General features: G+C 53.4%; 1 protein-coding gene across 2 annotated transcripts in view; it reads right to left on the reverse strand.

Annotated features, from left to right (window-relative positions):
* The window catches only part of CDK18 (cyclin dependent kinase 18), a 32,945-nt gene that overhangs the window by 12,080 nt on the left and 2,680 nt on the right, over nucleotides 1-18,185 (reverse strand). Inside the window, exon 3 of one of the 2 annotated variants that reach the window (XM_041470517.1) lies at nucleotides 2,483-2,637. In XM_041470517.1, the coding sequence (XP_041326451.1) occupies nucleotides 2,483-2,606 (124 nt within the window). In that variant the 5' untranslated portion in view covers nucleotides 2,607-2,637. Of the gene's footprint in view, nucleotides 1-2,482; nucleotides 2,638-18,185 lie in introns of those variants that run through there. The other variant, XM_041470518.1, reaches the window with a different exon arrangement.

Here is an 18,185-nt window from a genome sequence, read left to right on the forward strand (position 1 = left end):
CTCCGTAAAATCAGACTCAGGCTCCACCAAGGTGACATTGCTGGTGACAGGATGTGTCCAGGCTGGAAAGCTGTTTGATTTTCCAGCCTGGAAAAAATAAAAAACAAACCCAAGCTGTTTTCCCTCCTTTTATCAGCATCTCTGGGGGTGAGGTTGTGAGAATGACGGGATGGGGAGGCAGGGCTGGGATTTCTCACCAGGTGGGGCAGCTTTGTCCCCTGCTTGTCCCCTCACAGGAGCCAGAGCAGCTCTGGAGCAGCCTGGGATGGTGGAACTGTGCTCACTGCAACGGGAGCAGCTTTGGGGTCCCTTCCAAGCCAAACCATTCCCTGATTTTGTGATTCCTGAGGAGGCCTGGCCTCCTCCTGCTGCCCAGGGATGGGTCCAGGCACTCAGAGCCACCAAAGTTTGGGATCTGCAGCCTGGGAACGCTGGGAGCCAGGGATTTCTGAGGCTGGAAGGAAAAGGAACTCCAGGCAATTCCCTGAGGAGCCCCAGGAGGTGAGGAAAGGAGAGCTGAGTGTTGATCCTTGCTGGCATCTCTGGAGCAGTGTTCACCTGAGTGGGTGTTCACCAGGATGGGCTCTGGACCGTGGGGACACAGGGAGCCCAGGGACAGCCCCAGAGATGCTGAAGGAAGGGAAAAGCAAAGCTGTTTGAGGCAGAGGAGCAGCACAGGAGCAGCTGCAGGCTCAGCTCTGCTCCCCACAGCTGCACCAAAGTCACTTTTCCCCTCTTCTCTTTGGTTCTCCCGCTGGAAAACGGGCCCCAAGCCCCTGGAGAGATCCAAACTCAGCTCGGGACTGCCCACGAGCCCTGTGAGAGGCTGGTGCACATCTCGGTGATGGAGCCAGCCCTGGGCCTGGCCACAGGCTCACACTGCTCCTGTTCTCCCCTGGCTACCTCAGCACCAAGCCCACGAGCCCAGGGGGGCTGGCAGACCCTGCTCGACCCTTTTGCCACCCAAGGGCAAAGGAAGAGCTTGAGATGTCTCATTAAAGCAGAATAAAAATCACCTCTGGGGTTTGCAGAGGAGATAAGGAGCCCAGATCCCACAGCAGTGCCCAGGACTTCCTCAGCCCTGCCCCATTTTATCCCCACAGCTCCTGCACGGCTAATTAACTGCTCAGGTCTAATTACCGCTCTCACTGAGGGCTGCAGGCGTGTGGGAGTGAGGCAGGAGCCCCGGGGTGCTGCTGGGGTGTCTGCAGAGATGAGGAAGAGCCTGGGGAGGGAGGGAGGGAGGGAAGGCGGCTCTGGAGGAGCTTCCAGCATCCTCGGGCAGCCTGGCTGGCACGGCCGGGCCCTCCCCGCCGGGCAGCGCCGGTGCCAGGCACTGCCACCAGGGCTCAGCCCCCTTCAGAGAGGGCAAACAGAGCCCGAACGGGAGCTGAGGGCACGGCAAGGGCTGCGGCACAGCTGGCAGGAGCCCAGCCCGGCTCTGCCCGGCTCCCTGAGCCCAGCCCGGCTCTGCCCGGCTCCCTGAGCCCAGCCCGGCTCTGCCCGGCTCCCTGAGCCCAGCCTGGCTCTGCCCGGCTTGCCCAGCTCTCTGAGAGCTCTGCCCGGCTCCCCACGTTCTGCCCAAGCTCTGCCCAGCTCCTCAAGCCCAGCCCAGCTCCCCGGGCTCTGCTCAAGCCCTGCCCAAGCTCAGCCCAGCTCCCCAGGCTCTGCCCAAGCTCAGCTCGGCCTGCCCGAGCACGGCTGCCCTGGCCGGGCTGCTCCCAGCGCCTGCAGCATCCCCGAGCCTGCCCCAGCCTGCTCCGGGCTGTGTTGGCACAGGGGATGTGCCTGCTTTGGGTTTAACCCCTCATCTCCCTGGGCCCTGCTCCGGGCTGTGTTGGCACGGGGGATATGCCTGGTTTGGGTTTAACCCCTCATCGCCCTGGGCTCCGTGCTCCGGGGCTGTGTTGGCACAGGGGATGTGCCTGCTTTGGGTTTAACCCCTCATCGCCCTGGGCTCCGTGCTCCGGGGCTGTGTTGGCACAGGGGATGTGCCTGCTTTGGGTTTAACCCCTCATCGCCCTGGGCTCCGTGCTCCGGGGCTGTGTTGGCACAGGGGATGTGCCTGCTTTGGGTTTAACCCCTCATCTCCCTGTGTGCTGAAAACCAACGTGCAGGGAGGGGCAAAGGCAGCCCCAGCGAGCCCCGGGTGCCGTCCAGGACAGAACGGCCCCTTTGGCTTTGGGAACATCAGCCTGGAGCCCCCACAGGGGTCACCCCCTCTTTTGGGGACGCAGGGGGAGATCCCACTCTTTCCTGCACTCCACCTTAACCACAGCTCCCCATTTTGTGCAAATTCCCTTCCCTCCCCATCCGGCTTTCCTGGTGAAGGATAAGTCTCTCTGCCGCTTTAATGCCGAGGTGTTATTCACCCCCAGAGAACAAGGGAACACTTCCACACACCCCAGAGTGCCCGGGGGAGGGCTGGAGAGGCTCTCACCCACCCCAGGTGGGCCTGAGCAGGCAGCCAGGGGCTCCTCACCTTCGTTCCTCTGGTTGTTGAGCTGGTTGAACTGCTCCGTGAACTCCGTCAGAGACTCCTCGATGGTCTCCGTGCGCGGCACCGAGAGTGAAAACCTCCTCTTGAAGTTTTTCATCTTGTTCATCTTGCCTCGTGCTGCCAGGGACGGCAGAGCCCTGTGGGGAAGGGGACAGCAGGCTCAGAGGGCTGGACAACACCGGGATGGGACCCCAGCCCCACAGCTCCTGGTTTTTGGGGTTGGCAGCATCCTGACCCCAACTTTCACCCCACAGCTGCTGTTCTTTGGGGTGGCAGCATCCTGACCCCAGTTTCTACCCCACAGCTGCTGCTCTGTGGGGTTGGCAATGTCCTGACATGAATTTTTCCCCCAGGGCTCCCTGGGGACATCCCTTCTCTGGGTCAGAGCAGAAGAGGAGCCACAGAAATTGGGTTCCTCGTGGTTTTAAGAGCTGGCTTTGGTCAGGAGGTGCAGGAAGGGTGGGGGTTTTTTTGAGCCCAGAGCAGGGCTGTGCACACTCAATCACAGGCTGTGCCGTATGGCATCCTTGGAAACTCCAGGAATGCCTGGACAGGGGAGAAAGCACGGTGAAAACAGAAGGAAAGCAAGAAAAAGACAAAACAGCAATGGAAAAGACTCAGTCTCGCGTTTCTCACTGGAAAAGGAGACTCCTCTACCCCCACTGGCCTCGGCTTTGCCCTTGCAACAAAGACTTCCTGAGCCAGCAGCGAAGTGCTGAGTGGGTGCAGCACGGGCAGGGGGGATCCCCCGAGTCCCAGCCCCGGGAGATGCTCCGAGATCCCAGCTCCATCCCAGCTCCACCCCAGCTCGGTCCCAGCTCCATCCCAGCTCCATCCCAGCTCCCGGTGCCTCTTCCTGCTGGGCGTCAGAATCGCCTTAACCGCAGATCAGATTAAGGCAATAAAACCCTTAAAGGAAGAAAACCCTCGGGGCTGGGGCTGGGGCTGAGCAGCCGCGGGGCCAGCGGGGAGCTCAGCTCGCCCTGGAGGCGGCTTTGCCTTTCCTGCTTTGGCTCTTGCCAGGCTCAGCGGGGCCGGGATCAGGCTGGAAGTGCTGCCTGTGCCTGGGCTGGGTTTGGGCTCCAGCCCCGCTGCAATTCCTCCTGCCCAGCACGGATCCAGCATGGATCCAGCACTCCTTAGATTTACAGACACAAAATCCCAGAATCCCAGACCGGTTTGGGTTGGAGGGACCTTGGGATTCATCTCATGCCACCCCCTGGGCAGGGACACCTTCCACTGTCCCAGGCTGCTGCAGACCCCGTCCAACCTGGCCTTGGACACTGCCAGGGATGGGACATCAGTGTCCCACCCCCAGCCAGCCACAGCTCTGCCACTCCAGCCTCAGGAGGTTTGGGTCTGTCCCTCTCCTCTTCCCAATCCCAGCAGTGTGAGGATGCTCCTCCTTCATCCCTCATCCTCTGGACACTCCAACCTCCCTGCCAGGGGATTTTCCATGAACAGCTCTGGACTTTTAAGGCTGCTGTCAGCCCCCAGCCCAATCTGAAGAGCACAATCAGACCCCCAAACTTCTCAGGGATGATTTTTCCCCCACAGGGAACGGCCCTTTCTGGCCCATCCTGTGCCTTCTCCCAGACCCCTGGAGCAGCTCAGCCCCTTCCTCCTGAGTGTCCCCACTCCAGCTCTTCCCTGGCTGTCCCCAGAGCCCCCCAGCCCCCTCCCAGGCTTATCAGCACCACCCTGGACTCTAACACTGCTCTCAGCCCCCAACCCAATCTGCAGATCTCAATCACCCCTTAGTACCAATCAGACCCCAAAACTTCTCAGAGATGATTTTTTCCCCCACAGGGAGTAACTCTTGCCTGCAGACCCCTGGAGCAGCTCGGCTCCTTCCCACTGGCTGTCCCCAGAGCCCCTCAGCCCCCTCCCAGCCTTATCAGCACACTGCTCTCACTCCCCAACCCAATCTGAAGAGCATGATCACCCCTTGGTACCAAACAGACCCCAAAACTTTTCAAGGATGTTTTTCTCCCCACAGGGAGCGGCTCTTTCCCGCATATCCCGGATCCCCAGAGCGGCTCAGCCCCTTCCTCCTGGGTGTCCCCACTCCAGCTCTTCCCTGGCTGTCCCCAGAGCCCCCCCAGCCCCCTCCCAGGTTTATCAGCCCGGCCCAAGGCGATCGCACGTTCCAGACTGATCCCATACCGCATCCCCGTCGCCAGGACAACGGCAACACCCGGCCCGGCGTGCCTGCATCTGAAAGCTCAGAAGATTATCCGTCAGCAATACAAACACTCCGCTTGGGCGCCTGCCAGGCTCTGCGGTGAGGCACGGCACCCTGCAGTGGGTGAATCCCCTGAAAACTCCGGGAATTCACCTGAATCCCGGCAATTCCCACGCAGCGGCCGCCCCCGCGCAGCTCGCACCTTCCACGCCGCCAGTTCCCGAGGCTGAAGGCTCGGCCTCGCCTGGACTCGGGGCTGGGGGGGTTTGCCGGGGGTGGGAAGGGAGGCAGGAGGGTTTGAGGCAGCTCCATTCCAGCCTCAGACATTGGAATGTTTTCCCAGCGCTGCAGGAACGTGCTCGGGCACAGCGAAGAGGTGGCACCGGGGATGCTCTGGGTTCCAGAGGATATTTAGGAGATCCAGAAGTGAATCCAGCTCCTGGTCCTGCACTGGGGACAAAGCCCCAGCCTGGCAGGGACTGGAATGGGATGAGCAGGACATCAAGCAGGATTCTGGGATCTTGGGAAGGTGTTTGGCTGAGCAATCTGGCAAAACTTTGATCATCCCCCACCGAGCCGATCCATAACCTCCTTAGATCCTTTGGTCAGGATCAAATCTGGGTCAGGAAAGATGCAGGGAACAGGAAAGACACTCGAGTGAATGAGGAAAATAAGGAGAAGTGGTGTCTCCATCTCCCTTCCCCTCCCTAAAAAGCTGTGTATGGAATCAGGGAATCAGCTTCTCACTGACACAAAACTGCTCCACAAATGCAGATCCTTCCCCCCTTTGCTTCCTGCAGGAATGCCAGCAGCTCCAGGCTGCTAAATATAAACCTGGGAGAGGAGAGGAACTGAGAGAGGGGTAAAAATAGCCCCGGGCTCGCTGCAGCCTCTCCTGCCACGCCCGAGCTGCTCCCTGCTCCTGGCCTCGCCTCCCCGGGCTCATTTTTCCAGCTACACCTGGACCTGAATGGGATCTGCTGCTGGGAGTTCACATTAAAGCTGGGATTTATGGGATTGTGCTTGTCCTCAGCCCTTGGTTCCTCCCCAGCAGGAATTCACCCTGTCCCATTCGGATACAGGACCCCAAAGCTGGGATTTACGGGATTGTGAGCTGGGATTTATGGGATTGTGCTTGTCCTCAGCCCTCAGCTCCTCACCAAGAGGAATTCTCCTTCCCCAACAGGAATTTGCCCTGTCCCATATGGATACAGGATCCCAAAGCTGGGATTTATGGGATTGTGAGCTGAGATTTATGGGACTGTTCTTGTCCTCAGCCCTCGGCTCCTTCCCTGACAGGAATTCACCCTGTCCCATGTGGACACAGGATCCCAAAGCTGGGATTTATGGGATTGTGATTGGGGATTTATGGGATTGTCCTTGTCCTCTGCCCTCAGCTCCTTCCCCGACAGGAACTCGCCCTGTCCCATGTGGATACAGGATCCCAAAGCTGGAATTTGCTGCAAGCAAAGCACCCACAACCTTGGTGCCAGGGGGAATGTGGGGTCAGGCTGGGGCAGGAAATGTGGGGTTCCAGGGGGAATTCAGGGTCGGGCCGGGCAATGTGGGGTGCCCCTCAGCTCCCCGGGGTTCCAGGAGCTTCACCCACCCTCCAGCCGCATTCCTTGTGGGAGAAAGAAATCCCTTTTTACAGCTGCTGTCCCCGGCACGGGTTTCAAAGGAAGAACTCCTAGCGACCGCCTTTTGTTGTGTTTAATTTTGTTTAATTTTGTTGGGATTTTTTCCCCCCCCCACAGTGTCCTAAAGGAAGCGGTGGCGTTTATTGACTTTCGGAGGGAAAGTGCCACTTGTTAAGCAAAGCGATGACATCACTTTTGGTTTTACAGCCTGGCAGGAACAATTACAGCAATCCCTGGATGCTGCCGGGGATGCAGAGCTGGATAATTAACAGCAGGCAGGAACATGACGTTGCACGGCGGGACACGAAGGGAAGGAGCAATTTCGCACGGCAATGAGGAATTTAGGCATCAACGGGCAAAAAAATGAAATCACCCGGCTTGGAACCCGGCCAAAAGCCAGGATTAAAGCCAGCAGGGCGAGTGATCTGCATTTACTGGAAGTGGGGTGGAGATAAATACCCGGCTGAAACACTTCAAAGAGCCCCAAAGGTGAATCCCAGCGGGAAAGATCCTCACGGGAGCCAGACAAGGAATTAACGATCCTTTAAACGCTGCCCTCAAGGCTGTGTCCGGAAATCACCTTTACAGCTCCTCGGTGAACTGTTCCCCCCGGGAATGGATCTCTCCTGCGTTTCTACAGCTTCCCTGCTCTGGAATTCCTGAGCCAGGTATTTTAGGCATCACCAGAGTGTGAAACTGTCCCCTCCCTCCTCCAGCAGGCTTTGGAAGCAAAGCTTTCCAGCACTAATTATTGCCTCTCAAAAATGATCAATTCTCTGTATTTTTCCTTACCCTTTTACCAGATTCCTGCCCCCATTTCCCAGCCGAAAGAGAGGAAAAGTTTGCTTCTTCTAAACCGGTTTTTGTTTGTTTATTTATTTATTTTTTAATCCCCGGGGAGATTACTAGTTGTGTTTACAAGGCAAACTGAAAAGGCCCATTCAGCTCTCGGTGCTCCTGGCTGTGAGGTGGCATCGATTCACTCCTGCAAGGCCCGGAGAAATGGGGAATTCTGCTCCTCGCAGAGCTTTTATTTGCTCAGCAAACACGGCAATCCTGCAATGCTGTGTGTGGCTGCAGGGCCCAACCAACCTCGCTGGAATTCACAAAATCTCCAGGTTGGAAGAGACCTTATTGAGGCTGTGTCCTCTGGTTCTGCCAGGACGTGCCCCTCCCCACATGGCCTGGACACAGAGCCAGGGGCAGCAGAGGCTCCCCAGGGCCAGCCAGGTCCCGCTGAGCTTCCCCTGAGCTCCAGCACGGAGGAGGAGGAGGGAGAAGCTGCCTGGGGTGGGAGAGATTCCATCCTCTCTGTGCTGCACATTCCTGGGCAGACAGGAGCTCAGCACCCCCAGGTTCCTCCTCCACTCCGGATTTCCTCTGCAGGACTGCACTGAGGTCCTCAGAAATGTGGAAAAGGGGATGGGAGTGACTCCGGGCTGCTCTGGGGACTCAAAGAACTGCACCCCTTCTGCTGAGAAGATCAAAAGCCAGAGGAGATTGAACTATTAACTCATTAAGCAAAAATGCATTCATTTAATCAAGTAAAATAATTTCTGTTACTTTATCTTTTGTGATTAAGTCTCAAATGCTTTTCTATTCCTTGTTAATTTAGCTTAATAATATTCATTTTGGTTTTGTAAACTATTAAGTCATATTCCTGAGAATCCTCTTATTATAAGTTATTCAACATTGCATTGATCTGTTTAAAATCAGGGGAGTTGTGGAGTGCCCTCCTCTGGCTTTTGATCTTCTCAGCAGAAGGGGTGCAGTTCTTTGAGTCCCCAGAGCAGCCCGGAGTCACTCCCATCCCCTTTTCCACATTTCTGAGGACCTCAGTGCAGTCCTGCAGAGGAAATCTGGAGTGGTGGAGGAACCTGGGGGGTGCCCATCCCATTTCCATAAGCAGGGACCTTAGACCCCATCCCATTTCCATGGACAGGGATCTTAGAGCCCATCCCATCTCCGTGGATAGGGATTTTAGAGCCCATCCCATCTCCATGGGCAGGGATCATAGGGCCCATCCCATCTCCATGGACAGGGATCTTAGAGCTCATCCCGTTTCCATGGGCAGGGATCTTAGAGCTCATCCCGTTTCCATGGGCAGGGATCTTAGAGCTCATCCCATCTCCATCAGCAGGGACATCTTCCACCATCCCAGGCTGCTCCAAGCTGCCCTTGGCCACTCCCAGGGATGGGATTCCAACCTGTGCTGGCTGCAGGGATGGGAGGGAAGGGAAGCCCTGTGCTGGGTCCACATTCCTACTCTGCTTTGGAGCTGACAAGGAGCCCAGTAACGGGAGCACACAAAGGACCTTTGTTCTGCCCTGGGATATTTTGCCTTTCTCTGTGCCCTCAGCTCTCCCTCGGCTCCTGGTGAGCTCAGGGCAGCTCTGAGCGAGGCATCCCAATGCCAGCCATTATTCCAGCAGCTCAGAACACTGGGCATTTATTCCCTAACCTGGGAGAAGTGGCCAGTGCTCAGCTGCAGCAACAATGGGGCCACTGCTGGCCAGTCTGGCCAGCCCAGGGCTGGGGGAGCTCAGGGCTCGCATTGTCCCCACCCTGCCGGGGTCGTGTCAGCGCTTCCCTGGTACGTGCAGCATCCCCAGGGTGGGAGCAGCCTGCATTCTGAGGATTCTGAGGATTCTGAGGATCCCTGCACTCAGGAACTCACAGCCCCCGGATCAGCAGATGCTCTGCACTGCTGAAGGGCCAGCAGTGGGACATGTCAGCAAAACTCTGAGCAGGAATTTCTCCCTCGGACACAATTCTGAGCATTCTGAGGATCTCTGCACTCAGGGATTCACAGCCCCGGATCAGCAGGTGCCCTGCACTGCTGGTTTGCTCCAGAAGGGCTGGAAGTGGGAAATGTCAGCAAAACTCTGAGCAGGAATTTCTCCCTCAGACATAATTCTGAGGATTCTGAGGATCCCTGCACTCAGGGATTCACAGCCCCTGGATCAGCAGATGCTCTGCACTGCCTGAAGGGCCAGCAGTGGGACATGTCAGCAAAACTCTGAGCAGGCTTCTCTCCCTCAGACACAATTCTGAGGATTTTGAGAATTCCGAGGATTCTGAGGATCCCTGCACTCAGGAACTCACAGCCCCCGGATCAGCAGATGCTCTGCACTGCTGAAGGGCCAGCAGTGGGACATGTCAGCAAAACTCTGAGCCGGAATTTCTCCCTCGGACACAATTCTGAGGATTCTGAGGATCTCTGCACTCAGGGATTCACAGCCCCGGATCAGCAGGTGCCCTGCACTGCTGGTTTGCTCCAGAAGGGCTGGAAGTGGGAAATGTCAGCAAAACTCTGAGCAGGAATTTCTCCCTCGGACATAATTCTGAGGATTCTGACAATTCTGAGGATTCTGAGGATCCCTGCACTCAGGGATTCACAGCCCCTGGATCAGCAGGTGCCCTGCACTGCCCAAGGGCCAGCAGTGGGAAATATCAGCAAAACTCTGAGCAGGAATTTCTCCCTCAGACATAATTCCGAGGATTCTGAGGATCCCTGCACTCAGGGACTCACAGCCCCTGGATCAGCAGGTGCCCTGCACTGCCTGAAGGGCCGGCAGTGGGAAATCTCAGGGACAGCTGAGCACAGGGATCCCAGCCCAGCTCCCTTTTCCCAAAAGATATTTAAAGCACCAGGAATGACATCCTGGACACCAGATAGCCCCGTGGAATTTGAGAAATGCAGCCACCTCTGGCACATGGGAAAGGAGGAGGACAAAGAGCAGCACACAAAGGGTGCAGAGAAGAAGGGGAAGGCAGATCCTTGGGAAAAGCCTTTCCAGAGGGATCCTGGCCTCAAAGGCCTTGGACAGGATTAAATTTCCCAGGGAAAAAAGCCCCACAAAACAGCTGGAATCTAAACAAAACCCCACGTTTCTGTGGAGCAGCAGCAGCACCATGAGCACTCGGAGCAATTAAGAGCCTGGCTCTTTGCCATGGGTTTTCGAAGAGACTGGAAATGTTTTGTCTTGACAAAAGGACTTGGAAAAAAACCTGAAATCTCTGCCTGTTTCGCTCCACAGCCTGGAGACACCTGGATTTCCACATCCTGGAGGAAGAGCTGGAAAGATTTCACATGGGATTAAAGCTCCCTCCTCTCCCAGCAGGATGCCAGCTCTGCTCCAGCAGCTCCTCGGAGCTGCCACTGCTCCTAAACCACCCCAAACCACCCTGGAACAGATCTTCCTGCAGAGCAGGGATGGAATGAGAGGGGAAGGTGCTCCTGTCCCCACTCCTGTCACTCCCAGTCCCAGCCATGGCCTGGGCTTCCCCCAGGACAAAGCTCTGGAGCAGCAGTGCCACAGTTTGGCATTAAAGGCACAAAACCCCCTGGAAATCTGATTTATTTAAAGCCCTGCGAGGGTCACGTGGTTGGGAGGGAAGGAGCAAACCCTGCCAGGCTCCTGCCCTGACTGCACTAAGCTGGGATTAAACCTTAAACCAGCCCTGCACCCATCCTTGGAGGGCCCTGTGCTGTATGTGGGAATATCCCATATTTTCCCCTCGGATGGGAAGGAAAAGCAGCCACAGGGAGAGGGGCGAGGAGGAGCCAACGTTTGAGGGACCAGAGGGTTTCCAAGCACAGCAGGAGCTGTGATCAGTATTATTTTTATTTAAATAAATATATAAATATAATTATTTTTGGATCTCTCTCTCTCCTTGAAAGGGAAATCCTGCAAAACCTTTCATCCTGACCCTTCCTCATCCTGATGATCTCAGAGCCCCAGCTGGGTGAGATGTGGGATCTGTGGGGTCTGGGGGATCTGTGAGATCTGCGGGGTCTATAGGATCTGGGGGATCTGTGGGGTCTGGGGGATCTGTGAGATCTGAGGGGTCTATAGGATCTGTGGGGTCTGTGGAGTCTGGGGGATCTGTGGGGTCTGGGGGGTCTATAGGATCTGGGGGGTCTGTGAGATCCTCCTGACCTGGCTCTGCTTCCCCAATGAGGGAAGGGATCATCCCAGTCCTTGCCCCAGCTGGGGATCAGGAATCTCTGCTGTTCCCAGGTGAGGGAAGGGATCATCCCATGCTGGAACTCTGACTCTGAAGAGTGAGACTTCAAAAATAATGTTTCCTGAGTTTTATTAGCCCTGACCTTGGAGCAAGAAAGAGCCTGGTATTCCAACAATCCCAGCCCTTGCCCCAGCTGGGGATCAGGAGTTTCTGTCCCACTGAGCTAATTTCCTAAAACCTATAAAAATAAATACTAAACTTTTCTCCTAAAAAATTAAACTTTTCCAAACATTTTTCCATAACTGCCCCTGAAAACCTTCAAATAAAAATCCAGTTTTATGTTACCTCCTTATTAAAATTATCTCCAATTTGACTTCCAAGTTAAGAAAAAGGCAACAGAATAGAGAGATCCCAAGTGCAATAAACAGATTATTCCTGCCTCAGTGCAAGCTCTGATCCCTTTCCTGGGAGGAAACGTTTCAGGCCTGTCTGGGAGCCCAGGTGAGCACGGAGTGTTTGGATAAACCTTGCTCCTCGTTAAACTGTAAATGCCATCTGTGCCACCCCGCCAAGGCCAGCCCCGTGTCCTCAAAGCTGTGGTGTCACTTGTAGACAAAGCAGATACATTGGTGGGGTTGAAAATAATGAATTTGCCTTTTAATATTTTAATACTTTTATTATATTTTTATATTAATTTCTTTGTATATTATATTTTTATCATTTTTTATTTCTACAGTTTATTAAATATATTTAATATATTTAAAAATAAATATTATTAATGTTAATATTAGTTAATATTATTAAATGTTATATTTTATATTATTTATTTAATAATATTTTAATATTTTATTTTAAAACATTTTTTTTCACTTCACTCCAAACCCAGCTTCTCTCTGCTATAAAAACCTCACTGGGGGAGGAAGCCCTGCTGTCCTTGACAAGCCAGGCTGGTTCCTGCTCAAGCCTTGGAGAGATAACAGAGCCCAGAGCGAGATAACAGAGGGAAAGAGAGGGATCTCCCCAGGAAAAGTCATGTCTGGGCCCTCAGGCCTTGTGTAAAAAAGGCGTCAGAAGCGGAAAAAAATGGAAATAAATTCATATACTGTGCTTTTCCCCCCACTCCAAATCAAAACACAGATGAATTTCCATGTGGATTTCACAGGAAAATAACAGAAATAAATTCAAATATTGTGCTTTTCCCCTCACTCCAAATCAAAACATAAAGGAATTTCCATGTGGTTTTCACAGGAGTGGAGGAAAATCCACACTAAAAAAGGGATGGCACCGAGCAGGGCCTTGGGCACTGTCAGGGAGAGGTGCTGGCCTGCAGCCTGCTGTGCATAAAACAGGGATTAAAAATGTAAAAATAATGGAAATAAATTCATATATTGTGCTTTTCCCCTCACTCCAAATGAAAACATAGAAGTATTTCCATGTGGTTTTCACAGGATTTCCATGTGGTTTTGACAGGAAAATAACAGAAATAAATTCAAATATTGTGCTTTTCCCCCCACTCCAAATCAAAACACAGATGAATTTCCATGTGGTTTTGACAGGAAAATAACAGAAATAAATTCAAATATTGTGCTTTTCCCCTCACTCCAAATCAAAACATAAAGGAATTTCCATGTGGTTTTCACAGGAATGGAGGAAAATCCACACTAAAAAAGGGATGGCACCGAGCAGGGCCTTGGGCACTGTCAGGGAGAGGTGCTGGCCTGCAGCCTGCTGTGCATTAAAGAGGGATCAAAAATGTAAAAATAACGGAAATAAATTCAAATATTGTGCTTTTCCCCTCACTCCAAATGAAAACATAGAAGTATTTCCATGTGGTTTTCACAGGAGTGGAGGAAAAAAGGGATGGCACCAAGCAGGGCCTTGGGCACTGTCAGGGAGAGGTACTGGCCTGCAGCCTGCTGTGCATAAAACAGGGATCAGCAGCAGAAAATAATGAAAATAAATTCAAATATTGTGCTTTTCCCCTCACTCCAAATCAAAACATAAAGGAATTTCCATGTGGTTTTCACAGGAGTGGAGGAAAATGCAGAATAAAAAAGGGATGACACTGAACAGGGCCTTGGACACTGCAGCCTGCTGTGCATTAAAGAGGCATCAGAAACATAAAAATAATGGAAATAAATTCAAATATTGTGCTTTTTCCCCCACTCCAAATGAAAACATAGAGGAATTGCCATGTGGTTTTCACAGGAGTGATAAAGGGATGACACCGAGCAGGGCCTTAGACTCTGTCAGGGAGAGGAGAGGCTTGGACACTGCAGCCTTCTGAGCAAAAAAGAGGCATCAGCAGCAGAAAATAATGAAAATAAATTCAAATATTGTGCTTTTCCCCTCACTCCAAATCAAAACATAAAGGAATTTCCATGTGGTTTTCACAGGAGTGGAGGAAAATCCACACTAAAAAAGGGATGGCACCGAGCAGGGCCGTTCCAAGTGCATCCATTCCTCCTCTCCTGCCTCCCAGCTGATAAGGAAAGCTGGAGATAAGGCAGGATTATAACCCTGAGGTTTGAATAGAGGAGGGATTTTGGCCCAGGCTCTCTCAGCAGGGCCTCCCAGTGCTCCCAGTTGTGATGTGGTTCAGCACTGGTGTGGCTGCCTGTGCCTGCTGCAGGCTGGGCCTGCCACGCTATGATAGCGTAATTAGTGGCACAATTAATCATTAATCAGGGGGGATTGGGAGGGATTAAACGCTTAAACAGCACATGTGCGGCTAATGGTAATTTATTAAAATGCTCCTTCCCCCTCGGATGCTCTGCTGTGTTTGCCTGGAATTAAAATGCCCCAATTGAGCCTTTTCCAGGCACTTTTCTGAGGAAATGGCTCTGCCCATCCCTGGATGGGGAATTTGGGGGAACCCAGAAGATCCCAGTCAGGCTCTGCAGGGACAGGGCACCCATGGGAGCGATGGGACAGTGACAGGACAGAGGTGGGACAGCATGGGACAGAAATGGGATAACAATGGGACAGTGATGGAGCAGGGACGGGACAGAGATGGAGCAGTGGATGGGAGAGCATGGGACAGTGACAGGACAGAGATGGGACAGTGATGGAGCAGTGATGGGACAGAGGTGGAGCAGTGATGGGATAACAATGGGGCAGTGAGGGGACAGAGATGAGGCAGTGATGGAACAGTGATGGGGCAGTGAAGGACAGCATGGGACAATATGGGACAGAGATGGGGCAGTGATGGGATAACAACAGGATAATGATGGCACAGAGATGGGACAATGATGGGACAGCAATGGGACAGAGATGGGACAGGAATGGGACAATGATGGGACAGGAATGGCACAATGATGGGACAGAGATGGGACAGAGATGGGACAATGATGGGACAGAGATGGGACAGGAATGGGACAATGATGGGACAGCGATGGGACAGAGATGGGACAGAGATGGGACAGGAATGGGACAATGATGGGACAGCAATGGGACAGCTCCTGCTGCTCCTGCTCTCCCCAGGCCTTTGGGAGCCCCTGCTCAGGCAGAGGATGTGGCAGGCAGGGTGTGGGGTGCGTTGGCTGATTTGTTCAATTCGGTTTGGGCACACAGAGACTCTCCTTGCATTTTAATTTGGACCAGACACAGTCTGGGTATAACCAAAACCTCCAGTTCTGCCTCCTCCTCCTCCTCCTCACAGTCCCCAGACACACCAAGACCATTTCCTTGGTTCTGTTGTTTATGGATCACGGATCTACTGGATCAGGGCTGGATCCTCAGTTTCTGAGATCTCCTGAAAGTCCCTCTGGATCTACATTTGCTCCAGCACAGGCTTGGCCCATAAACCACCAGCCTAAAAGGTTTTCCACCCAATAATTCCAGTCATAGATGGCATAAATCCAAGCTCCAGGTGATGTTCCATGCTGGAATGCAGGAAAAAAACCTCTCAAAATGCTGAATTTATATTCCTGTGCGTGTTCTCGAGTGCAGAATCGAGGCTCCTGCTCACAAACCTTGTCAGATTTAGCAACTAAAAAAAGCCACGGCTCCAAGAGTGGGAAGTGCTGGGAGCAACAGGAGAGAGGGAAAAGCTGGGGGTGTTTTGAGGATAAATCCCCCCAGAATCAGGAATCCCAGCCCCTGAGTGACCAGCACATAAATGCTACCTGAATAATTAATAGAAAATAAACCATTAAAATAAAAATGGAGACAGAGCAGAAATATAAGGAACGCTGGGAATGTTTTCCTGCTTCCCAAAAAAGGCACATTTTGATTTCTTTGGGGGTTTCAGTGTTTATGGTTGGCTTCAGCAGCCTCTCCTTTTAAATGGAACGATTCAAGGCAAAATCACCTCAGAAAACTGCTCAAAGCCAGTGCCCTGCCCCACTGCAGCTGGGAAAATTTGGGTTGTTTTAAAGGAAATGGCTGAGGATTTCAGAGATGGGGAAGGAAGAGAGGGAGAGGGTTCATGGAGAGGCTTCAATAATAAAAACACTGAGAAGGTGCCCAAAAGATGAATTAAATTCATAAAACCCAGAGCACAGCGAGACAGGAGCTGTTTGATTCAGACCAACACATCCTGGAGAGAGTTTTAGGCCTCAGGGCTGAGATCCAGAGCTGCCAGTGATGGGATTTTCCCAACCCCAGGAATAAACTCCGTGCCTCAGTTTCTCAGCTGATAAATGAAGATGACAAGGGCGGTGCAAGGGTGGAACTTTTGGGTGTCACCAATAAAATTAATAAGGGAAAACATGAAAAAATTAAAAACTAACAAAATAACGAACTGAAAATGCCATTAACTGGAGTGTCCTCATTAGCAGCCCACAGGAGCTCTCCCTTCCCAGGCACTCAGGAAAGGGCAGCGATTCCAACCCCACTCCCTCCTGTTTTCCCCCTCTCTGCACCTCAGCAGCAGCTCAGGTGACCCAGGTGTCCCAGCAGAGGTGACAGGGACCGAGCTCTGACAGCTCTGGATTGGGAATTTGCCACTCAGTTTGTGATTTTTGTTGTGGCAGTGCCTGCAGGCCCCAGGGATGGAGGGGTCACGGTGACAAACGAGGAATTGTCCCTGGTTTGAACCCACACAGGGCGAGGAAAAGGAAACAAACCCAGCTGAGATCCCCGAAATGTCCCATCTGAGTGCTCCTGGATCCCAAAAAGCAGCAATCCTTGCAAACAGCAGCTCAGACACCCCCCTCTGAACACTTCCCAAGTTATTCCTGCCCCCAGCACCCCTGGGGTGGCAGAAAACAAAAGCCACAACCAAAAGTGGAATTGCTGGTGCTGGCAGCGGGATCCAGCTCGCTGGAGCGAGTGCCTGGAGCATCCTCCTGCTTCCCGAGCTGCATCCCCGCAGGTCCTGCCTCCCCCTGGAGCTGCACTCCGCACCCAGAGCCCCTGCTCAGGTGTGGGAAGGAACACCCAGACCTCCAGCAGGGATCAGGAAGAGATGTGGGCAATTCCCGGTGGGGAATGCGGCTGGGAAAATCCTGTGGTGGCTTGGAGCTCATCCCTAAAAGAGCAGGGAAAAGCAGGAGGAAAGGGAAAGGTCTGAGGCTGGGCTTGGAAGGAGCTGCGTGGAGGGAGGGAGGTGAAGGACGAGCAGACAGATGAGAGGTGACAGCGGTGGCAGCAGCACAGATGAACCCCAGCCCTCTGTGCCAGGGCTTCCCACACTGCTCCGTGCCTCGAAAATCATCCCAGCAGCAGTTTCTCTTCCAGCCAGACAAGAGATAGGAGCCAGAGATTGGGAGCGACTGAGCAAACAAGCAGCAGATGAGCAGCACTGGCTGTGGGCAAAACGCTGCTGCCTTGGAAGGAACGCTGGGCTGGGAGGTTGGGAGAGGGCAAAAGATGCTCGGGCTGATTACTCTGCAAAGTTAATTGTTCACCAGATTGGGATCTGGGCCACATCCATCAACAGGCTGCTTCCTGCCATCAGGTTTCCTGGACAAACAGCAGGAGCCAGTGGATTTAGAGGAAAGCAAACCCGGCAGGGCAAAGCTCTGCCTGGACAGGGTTCACTGCCAGCAAAAGCCCTTCTCCAACAGAGCCCTCTCATCGCTTCCCTGCCTGCACAGAGGCAAACCCAGCCCAGCTGAGCTGAGCTTTTGGGGTGTCAGCACATGAATTAGAGCAGAACTCGCTCCAGGCTTGGGATCTCCTCTGAGCTGAGCCAAGCTCCCCTGCCCTGCTGCCTGAAGAAGCTGCCTCGATTTCCCTGAGGATGGAAGGAGAATCTGGGAGGCTCCTACTGAGCCTAAGCCCTTTTGGAAACTCTTACTCTTCTTGGACATGACTCCAAACAAACAGATCCCAGCTTTTCTGGAGATTCTCAGCCCTCCTGGCCCAAACCTCAGCTCTGTGCAAGCCAGAGGAATGTCCCAGGGTTTACAGGCATTGACCAAACATTCATTTCTCTCAGAAGGCCGGACCGAGGGGATGATGGTCTCAGTAGAAACTGCAACGTGGATATTTTAATGCACGTGGTGAGTGGACACCCAGGGTTCTGCCTGACCAGCTGGTGGGACAGGGAAAATGGAAGAATCCTCATGGATTTTGGAGATCAAAACTCAGCTGAGCTCCCTGTAGCACCCTGAGCCATTTTGCCTCTGTGTTTTACCCCTGTGCAAAATGCAGCTGCTCCCATCTGCCTGCTCTGGGTCCAGTGCCAGTGGGGGAAGGCAAAAACTGTCCCCTGCAGCACCCTGTGCACCCCAGCCTGTCCCCAGGGGACAAGTGACACTGGCAAGGAATGCGCACGAGAGGCAGCAGCTCAAGATTTAAAGCAGCTCATTTGGAAGCCAATAAAAAGCAGCCAGCTGCACTTCAGCCACCTGTAACTAGCAATGTGTGACACCATCCCTTCCCTCTGTCACTCTGTCACCAGCACAGCCTCTCTGAAGGGTCCATTCAGGGCTCCACAAAG

This window comes from Pyrgilauda ruficollis, unplaced genomic scaffold, assembly GCF_017590135.1.
Source record: "Pyrgilauda ruficollis isolate IOZ18807 unplaced genomic scaffold, ASM1759013v1 scaffold247, whole genome shotgun sequence".
Lineage (NCBI taxonomy): Eukaryota > Metazoa > Chordata > Aves > Passeriformes > Passeridae > Pyrgilauda > Pyrgilauda ruficollis.